This window comes from Mus caroli, unplaced genomic scaffold (assembly GCF_978045245.1).
Source record: "Mus caroli unplaced genomic scaffold, Mus_caroli_1 scaffold_8, whole genome shotgun sequence".
Taxonomy (NCBI): Eukaryota; Metazoa; Chordata; class Mammalia; order Rodentia; family Muridae; genus Mus; species Mus caroli.
Window position 1 is genome coordinate 59,763,837 of NW_028227263.1, and position 10,234 is coordinate 59,774,070.

The 10,234-nt window shown below is 37.4% G+C and overlaps 1 protein-coding gene across 3 annotated transcripts in view; it reads left to right on the forward strand.

Annotated features, from left to right (window-relative positions):
• Folh1 (folate hydrolase 1) overlaps positions 1-10,234 on the forward strand; it is a 67,316-nt gene that overhangs the window by 53,122 nt on the left and 3,960 nt on the right. For 2 of the 3 annotated variants that reach the window (XM_085841553.1, XM_085841552.1), the window contains one exon: positions 6,788-6,880. In XM_085841553.1, the coding sequence (XP_085697679.1) occupies positions 6,788-6,880 (93 nt within the window). Of the gene's footprint in view, positions 1-6,787; positions 6,881-10,098; positions 10,137-10,234 lie in introns of those variants that run through there. The other variant, XM_085841554.1, reaches the window with a different exon arrangement.

Genomic DNA, 10,234 nt, shown 5'->3' on the forward strand with positions numbered 1-10,234 from the left:
ATCTTGCTAGTGTATGCAATGGTGTCAGCTTTTGGAAGATGATTATGGGGTGGATTCCCGGATATGGCAGTCTCTAGATGGTCCTTCCTTTGGTCACAGCTCCAAACATTGTCCCAGTAACTCCTTCCATGGGTGTTTTGTTCCCAATTCTAAGAAGGGGCACAGTGTCCACACTTTGGTCTTCATTCTTCTTGAGTTTCATGCGTTTAGCAAATTGTATCTTCTATATTGGGTGTCCTAAGTTTTGGGCTAATATCCACTTATCAGTGAGTACATATTGTGTGAGTTCCTTTGTGATTGTGTTACCTCACTCAGGATGATACCCTCCAGGTCCATCCATTTGCCTAGAAATTTCATAAGTTCATTATTTTTAATAGCTGAGTAGTACTCCATTGTGTAAATGTACCACATTTTCTGTATCCATTCTTCTGTTGAGGGGCATCTGGGTTCTTTCCAGCTTCTGGCTATTATAAATAAGGCTGCTATGAACATAGTAGAGCATGTATCCTTCTTACTGGTTGGGACATCTTCTGGATATATGCCCAGGAGAGGTATTGCTGGATCCTCCAGTAGTACTATGTCCAATTTTCTAAGGAACCGCCAGACTGATTTCCAGAGTGGTGGGACAGTTGCAATCCCACCAACAATGGAGGACTGTTCCTCTTTCTCCACATCCTCTCCAGAATATGCTGTCATCTGAATTTTTGATCTTATCCATTCTGACTGGCATGAGGTGGAATCTCAGGGTTGTTTTGATTTGCATTTCCCAGATTATTAATGATGCTGAACATTTTTTCAGATGCTTCTCTGCCATTCGGTATTTCTCAGGTAAGAATTCTTTGTTCAGTTCTGAGCCCCATTTTTTAATGGTGTTATTTGATTTTCTCTAGTCCACCTTCTTGAGTTCTTTTTATATATTGGATATTAGTCCCCTATCTGATTTAGGATATGTAAAGATCCTTTCCCAATCTGTTGGTGGTCTTTTTGTCTTATTGATGGTGTCTGTTGCCTTGCAGAAGCTTTGGAGTTTCATGAGGTCCCATTTGTCAATTCTCAATCTTACAGTGCAAGCCATTGCTTTTCTATTCAGGAATTTTTCCCCTGTGCCCATATCTTCAAGGCTTTTCCCCACTTTCTCTTCTATAATTTTCAGTGTCTCTGGTTTTATGTGAAGTTCTTTGATCCACTTAGATTTGACCTTAGTACAAGGAGATAGGAATAGATCGATTTGCATTCTTCTACATGATAACAACCAGTTGTGCCAGCACCAATTGTTGAAAATGCTGTCTTTCTTCCATTGGATGGTTTTAGCGCCCTTGTTGAAGATCAAGTGACCATAGTTGTGTGGTTTTATTACTGGGTCTTCAATTCTATTCCATTGGTCTACTTTTCTGTTACTATACCAGTACCATGCAGTTTTTATCACAATTGCTCTGTAGTAAAGCTTTAGGTCAGGCATGGTGATTCCACCAGAGGTTCTTTTATCCTTGAGAAGAGTTTTTGCTATCCTAGGTTTTTTTGATATTCCAGATAAAATTGCAGATTGCTCTTTCTAATTCGTTGAAGAATTGAGTTGGAATTTTGATGGGGATTGCATTGAATCTCTAGATTGCTTTTGGGAAGATAACCATTTTTACAATGTTGATCCTGCCAATCTATGAGCATGGGAGATCTTTCCATCCTCTGAGATCTTCTTTAATTTTTTTCTTCAGAGACTTGAAGTTTTTATCATACAGAACTTTCACTTCCTTAGTTAGGGTCATGCCAAGATATTTTATATTATTTGTAACTATTGAGAAGGGTATTGTTTCCCTAATTTCTTTCTCAGCCTGTTTGTTCTTTGTGTATAGAAAAGCCATTGACTTGTTTGAGTAAATTTTATATCCAGCTTCTTCACTGAAGCTGTTTATCAGGTTTAGGAGTTCTCTGGTGGAATTTTTAGGGTCACTTACATATACTATCATATAATCTGCAAAATGTGATATTTTGACATCATCTTTTTCAATTTGTATTCCCTTTATCTCCTTTTGTTTTCGAATTGCTCTGTCTAGGACTTCAAGTACAATGTTGAATAGGTATGCATATAGTGGACAGCCTTGTCTAGTCCCTGATTTTAGTGGGATTTCTTCCAGCTTCTCACCATTTACTTTGATGTTGGCTACTGGTTTGCTGTAGATTGCTTTAATCATGTTTAGTTATGGGCCTTGAATTCCTGATCTTTGCAAAACTTTTACCATGAATGGGTGTTGGATCTTGTGGAGTGCTTTTTCTGCATCTAACGATATGATCATGTGGTTTTTGTCTTTGAGTTTGTTTATATAATAGTTTACATTGATGAATTTCTGTATATTAAACCATCCCTGCATCCCTGGAATAAAACCTACTTGGTCAGGATGGATGATTGCTTTAATGTGTTCTTGGATTCGGTTAGCGAGAATTTTATTGAGGATTTTTGCATCTATATTCATAAGGGAAATTGGTCTGAAGTTCTTTATCTTTGTTGGATCTTTCTGTGTTTTAGGTATCAGAGTAATTATGGCTTCATAGAATGAGTTGGGTAGAGTACCTTCTGTTTGTATTTTGTGGAATAGTTTGTGCAGAACTGGGATTAGATCTTCCTTGAAGGTCTGATAGAACTCTGCACTAATCCCATCTGGTCCTGGGCTTTTTTTTGGCTGGGAGACTATTAATGACTGCTTCTATTTCTTAGGGGATATGGGACTGTTTGGATCGTTAACTTGATCCTGATTTAACTTTGGTACATCGTATCTGTCTAGAAATTTGTCCATTTCGTACAGGTTTTTCAGTTTTGTTGAGTATAGCCTTTTGTAGAAGGATATGATGGTGTTTTGGATTTCTTCAGGATCTGTTGTTATGTATTCCTTTTCGTTTCTGATTTTGTTAATTAGGATGTTGTCCCTGTGCCCCCTAGTGAGTCTAGCTAAGGGTTTATTTATCTTTTTTATTTCCTCCTCATTTGGTTAATTCTTTGAATATTACTTCTTGTTTCCACTTGGTTGATTTCACCCATGAGTTTGATTATTGCCTGCTGTCTACTCCTCATGGGTGAATTTTCTTCCTTTTTTTCTAGAGCTTTTTGATGTGTTGTCAAGCTGCTAGTGTGTGCTTTCTCCAGTTTCTTTTTGGATGCACTCAGAGCTATGAGTTTTCCTCTTAGAAATGCTTTCATTGTGTCCCATAGGTTTGGGTATGTTGTGGCTTCATTTTTATTAAACTCTAAAAAGTCCTTAATTTCTTTCTTTATTCCTTCTTTGACCAAGGTATCATTGAGAAGAGTGTTGTTCATTTTCCACGTAAATGGTTGGCTTTCCATTATTTATGTTGTTATTGAAGATCAGCCTTAGTCCATGGTGGTCTGATAGGATACTTGGGACAATTTCAATATTTTTGTATCTGTTGAGGCCTGTTTTGTGACCAATTAATTATATGGTCAATTTTGGAAAAGGTTCCGTGAGGTGCTGAGAAGAAGGTATATCCTTTTGTTTTAGGTTAAAATGTTCTGTAGATAGCTGTTAAGTCCATTTGTTTCATAACTTGTGTTAGTTTCACTGTGTCCCTGTTTAGTTTCTGTCTCCATGATCTGTCCATTGATGAAAGTGGTGTGTTGAAGTCTCCCACTATTATTTTGTGAGGTGCAATGTGTGCTTTGAGCTTTACTAACGTGTCTTTAATGAATGTGGCTGCCCTTGCATTTGGAGCATAGATATTCATAATTGAGAGTTCCTCTTGGAGTATTTTATCTTTGATGAGTATGAAGTATCCCTCCTTGTCTTTTTTTGATAACTTTGGGTTGGAAGTCGATATTATTCGATATTAAAATGGCTACTCCAGCTTGTTTCTTCCTACCATTTACTTGGAAAATTGTTTTCCAGCCTTACACTCTGAGGTAGTGTCTGTCTTTTTCCCTGAGATGCCTTTCCTGTAAGAAGCAGAATGTTGGGTCCTCCAGATATAGCTGTCTCTTGTGAGACTATGCCAGGGCCTACCAAACACAGAAGTGGATGATCACAGTCAGCTATTGGATGGATCACACAGCCCCCAATGGAGGAGCTACAGAAATTACCCAAGGAGCTAAAGGGAACTGCAACCCTATATGTGGAACAACAATATGAACTAACCAGTACCCCGGAGCTCTTGTCTCTAGCTGCATATGCATCAAAAGATGGCCTAGTCAGCCATCACTGCAAAGAGAGTCCCATTGGACTTGCAAACTTTATATGCCCCAGTACAGGGGAATCCCAGGGCCAAAAAGGGGGAGTGGGTGGGTAAGGGATTGGGGAGGTGGGTATGTGGGACTTTTGGGATAGCATTGATATGTAAAGGAGGAAAATACCTATTAAAAAATTAATTAAAAAAAATGTTGGGTCCTGTTTGTGTAGCCAGTCTGTTAGTCTATGTCTTTTTATTGGGCAATTGAGTCTATTGATACTAAGAGATATTAAGGAAAAGTAATTGTTGCTTCCTTTTATTTTTGTTGTTAGAGTTGGCATTCTGTTCTTGTGGCTGTCTTCTTTTTAGGTTTGTTGAGGGGTTACTTTCTTGATTTTTTAGTGCTTGATTTCTGTCCTTGTATTGGTTTTTTCCTGTTATTATCCTTTGAAGGGCTAATAATGTTTGAATTTTGTTTTTGTCATGGAATACTTTGGTTTCTCCATCTATGGTAATTGAGAGTTTGGCTGGGTATAGTAGCCTGGGCTGTTATTTGTGTTCCTTCGTGTCTGTATAACATCTGTCCAGGAAATTCTGGCTTTTATAGTCTCTGGTGTAATTCTGATAGGCCTGCCTTTATATGTTACTTGACCTTTCTCCCTTACTGCTTTTAATATTCTATCTTTATTTAGTGCATTTGTTGTTCTGATTATTATGTGTCGGGAGGAATTTCTTTTCTGGTCCACTCTATTTGGAGTTCTGTATGCTTGCTGTATGTTCATGGGCATCTCTTTCTTTAGGTTTGGAAAGTTTTATTCTATAAATTTGTTGAAGATATTTGCTGGCCCTTTAAGTTGAAAATCTTCATTCTCATCTACTCTTATTATCTGTAGGTTTGGTCTTCTCATTGTGTCCTGTATTTCCTGGATGTTTTGAGTTAGGATCCTTTTGCGTTTTGTATTTTCTTTGATTTTTGTGCCGATGTTCTCTATGGAATCTTCTGCACCTGAGATTCTCTTTTCCATCTATTGTATTCTGTTGCTGATGCTCACATCTATGGTTCCAGATTTCTTTCCTAGGTTTCTATCTCCAGCGTTGCCTCACTTTGGGTTTTCTTTATTGTGTCTACTTCCCTTTTTAGGTCTAGTATGGTTTTGTTCATTTCCATCACCTGTTTGGATGTGTTTTCCTGGTTTTCTTTAAGGACTTTTATCTATTTGGTTGTATTTTCCTATTTTTCTTTAAGGGCTTGTAACTATTTAGCACTGTTCTCCTGTATTTCTTTAAATGAATTATAAAAGTCCTTCTTTATGTCCTCTACCATCATCATGAGGTATGCTTTTAAATCCGGGTCTAGCTTTTCAGTTGTGTTGGGGTCCCCAGGACTATGTGGGTTGGGAGTGCTGCATTCTAATGATGGTGAGTGGTCTTGATTTCTGTTAGTAGGATTCTTACATTTGCCTTTGCCATCTGGTAATCTCTGGAGCTGTGCAGAATACACTTGGCGGGGTCCTGGAACCAAGATGCCTGCTGCTGATTCACAGGCAAAGTGCTCCTGTGCTGGGCGGACCCCTTTCCTCTGGCTGGGAAGTGGACGGATGTCTGGGGCCCGAAAAGGGGGCTGCCTTAGAAGCTTTGTGGCTCCCGCCTGTCCCAGAAACTTTTAGCTTCTGTATTCCGTACTCTCACCTGTGCAGAATACTCTCTGCTGGGTCCCGGAACCAAGATGTCTGCTGCTGATGCTCAGGCCGACAAATTCTTCTTTAATAGAAGGAATATTATACAGTGTCACCTGTTAAATATTCGTAGTTTGTATAAACTTAATAGAAATTAATAGCATTTCTCATTTCAATTTTGATGAGGATCTCTAATCTTGATAGTAAATATAAACTCAGACTGATTAAGTCTCATTTCTGTATACATTAAATTTAATATCACATTTTCCCACCAGTATGTTACTGCTTTATAGTTTATGTTTTAGTAGAATAATATTTTATTGGATTCCTGGTATTTGGAGAGAATATGTGCTGATATTTGCATTTAATTTATTACTTTAGGTTTTGAGATTAGAATATAATTACATCATCTCTATCTTTACCTCCCTTCAAACATTCCATATCTCCTTTGCCCAGTTTTAGAAATCAGGACCTCAGTTTTCAGTAAAGTTGTTATCATATTTTTTAATTTATAAGTACTACCTGTTCAACATTATATTTTTCCTATAATATTACTTAAAATAGTTTTTTTTTTTTTTGCCATGAGTTTCTTTATTCGTTCACTTTACATCCCAAACACAGCTTGCTAATTCCCTGCCCTCCCTGATATAAGTACCCTCCAACACTATCCCTTCCTTTCACCTCTTAGAAGGGGTAGTCCTCCCTGGGTACCTACTGGATACCTTTTGTCATGACCTCATTTTATCACTAATTGTTGTTACAAATATTTCTGAATATATAAATGCAACCTGTTCAGTTTCTCTAATGTTACTTCTGTTATTAATTTGCATGGTATAATATTTTAAAATGCACCATTGAGCTTTATTTTGTTGTAAACTTTTAGTATATTAGGTAATATTTATATTGGCATAAAGATATAACTTTATTAATTTCACTTTTAGCCCCATATTACTGAGAATTATGAATGACCAGCTGATGTATCTGGAACGTGCATTCATTGATCCTTTAGGCTTACCTGGGAGGCCATTCTACAGGTACAGAAAAATGATTCTATAGTCTAATATTAGTTAAATGTTGTTAACAGTGTATAAAAAATATGGTATGTTTGTTTTTAATATACAAACTACTTTAGTGATACAAACTCACTGTACTTAGAGTTTATATAGAATTATGTAGAGTTATGCAGAATTATGTTGCACATAAACATTTTATTTGGGATTTTACATGCACATTGTTCTTCATCCCTTCTCATTCACTACCCTCAGTAAGTTGTCCCTTGTCCCAGTCCTTCTACCCTCCTTAGTTCCTCCTGTGTCCCATCTTATACGATTCTAGAAAATGCAAGTTAGAGAAAACATGTATTTGTTCTTCTGTGTATTCCTTATTTTATTTAGTATGATGATATCTAGCTACACCCACATTTATCAAACAGCATAATTTCATTTTCCTTTGTAATTGAATTAAGTTACACTGTTCATATATACCATCTTCTTTTCCATTAATCATTGACTGATATCTAGGGTGGTTCCATAACTTGCCTTCAATGAATAGTGCAACAATAAGCACAGTTAAGCAGTTATCTCTGTCATATGTAGAGAGTTCTTCAGTCATGCACACAGAACTGGTGTAGGTGACTCATGTGGTAGTTCTGATCACAGATTTCTTGAAGTACCTTCATATTGATTCCCATAGTAAATACACTAAATGCACCCCAACTATTATTGTATATGTTTCCTCATCTCCACACATTCTCATCAGCATTTGTACTTATTTGATAGTTACTGGAGAGAGAAAGAATTCCAAGCTGGTTATGATTAAAATTTCTCTGATTATTAATATGCTAAACACTTTCTTTGTTTATTGGATATTTGTTGTTCATCTTTGCAGAACATTTTCTATTTCATGTGCCAGGGTTTGGACATGTAATAAATGTTTTATTTGTATATTCTAGATTTCAATGATCTGATAGATGTTTATTTAGTAAAGATTTTTCTCAAATTTCATTGGTATTCCCCTCATTTGATCGTTCTCTTTGATTCCCAGAACTGTTAAAATTTCATGAAATCACTTTTGGTAATTCTTGGCACTATTTGTTAGCAATTGGAGTTCTTTTCCAAAAGTCCTTGTAGTGTGTCTTGAAATCAAGTTTTGTGATACCTGCAGCCTTATTCCTTTTTCTCCAAATCATTTGAATTGTTGGAGACTATGATGGTTAATTTTATTTATAGTCAACCTGATGACATTTAGAATCAATATGAAACAAACTTCTGAGTGTGAAGTCATTTATTTTTAACTAACATTTTTAACAAAATTAGGGTCTCACACACTTAGTGTAGGCAGCATTATGAAATGACCCCCAGTCTTCATCTCTCTGCTGTCTGACTATGAATGCAACGTGCTTAGCTTCTATTACCATGTCTCTTCCACTATAGTTGTCTGTACCCTTAAATTGTGAGAGCTTCCTTCCTTACCTTGATTTTGGCAGGTATACTGTCACAGCAAGAAAAAGAAAGTCATACAGAAAACTTGTGCAGATAGGGGATTGTTGCTCCCATAATCTCACTGTTGTTCACGGTCTTTGGAATAAGTTTGTGGGTAGAATGTGGGAGAATTTGAAGATAAAGCCCTAAAATAGGGTAAGCAGACATTGTTGAGCCCCATTTATTGAGAGTTAATATGACTAGAGGAATAAAGAATAGGTGTTCATCTCACATGAGATGTTTAAATATGTGAGGTAGTTTATTAAGTGGTCTCAGCATTAGATGGTTGACACTACTGGGCTAAGTTTTATGAAATTGAATGGGGCAGAATTCAGATGATAATGGATTACAGTGCTTGGTATAACCCCTGACCCTTTCACCCCTTTTAGAGACTTTTTAATTTGGTAATTAAAAAAATATATATCTTTAGTCTTTTTTTCTTTTAAAATCTTTTTTATGCAGTTTGGTCGTTATCTATCTCCTGGTCTGCACTCCTGCAGTGCTTCATTCCATTCCTCCTCCCCGGTCTCCAAGACTATGTCCCAACCCCCTAAACCCCACCACCCCACCCCATCTGAATCTGCAAGGCCTCCCTTAGTGGTTCAGTGTCTGAGATATCTCAGGAGTCCAGGGCAGTTGAGGCTGCTGGTCTTCCTATAGGTTTGCCCTCCTAAACTTTTCCCAGCCTTTCTCTAATTCAACCACAGCAGTCCACGACTTCAGTCCATTGGTTTGGTGTATCTGCATCAGTATTAGTCAGATACTTGTTGGGCCTCTTGGAAGGCAGCCATGCTAGGCTACTGTCTATAAGTACACAGTATAAGTAATACTGTTAGGCATTGGAGCTTCCCCTTGAGATGGATCCTAGTTTCGACCTGACTTCCTTTCCTTCAGTTTCTTCTCCACTTTTGTCCCTCCAATTCATTCAGACAGATACAATATGGGTCAGAAATATTGACTGTGGGATGGCAACCCCATCTCTCCACTTGATACCCTGTCTTTCTACTGGAGGTGGACTCTACAAGTTCCCTCTCTGCACTGTTGGGCATTTCATCTAAGGTCCATCCATTTCAGTCCTCAGGATCCCTCACCTCTCAGGTCTCTAGTACATTGTAGGGGGTCACCTACATCCCACCTCCAGAGGTTGTCTGTTTCCAATCATTCTGCTGACACTCAGGTCTTCATTCTGCTCTGGTCCCATTTCTGATAATGATCCTCCTTTTCCCTCCTCTTCTCCTCTATCATCCAAGTCCCTCCCTGCTTCTGCCCCCATGATTGCTTTATTCTCCCTCCAAAGTGGGACTGAAATATCCTTACTTGGACCCTTTGGCTTGTTAACCTTCTTGAGTTCTGTGGATTCTATCCTGGCCCCTGCTATTCCTGAATCAGTATATGTAAGTTCTTTGGCCACTTCAAAAATAGTCATACACGTAGGTCATTTATAATGATTGGTCATGATTTAAGTGAACTTTAAGTAAATTGTGAATGCATCTTTTCCAAAGTATAAAAATGTACTAGACAGTAGGCTGGCTATACACATGATTTCAGGATCACACTGTCTCAGCATGGAGTATGTTGTAAACAGCATCACTTACTGCAAATATGATTAACAAAAATTAGTTTTTCACTTTTATTCTCAGATCAGTTGTCTCCTTAAGCAACATCAATATCTGCATTATAGAGTTTATTTTTAGTAAAAATAAAAAATGTAAATCACCTTTTTAAGTATTAAGCACAGTTTACATCAACTGTTCTTACTGTTATTTTTATAGGTCTGAACGACTTTGAGTGGATCAGACATATATAATTCATTAAAGCAAGAATTATATGTATTTATGTGCCTGCATATTATTGCATTTTAAGTTCAGGTAACAAGTGACTTATTCAAGCCAGAAAATCAGGAGTATG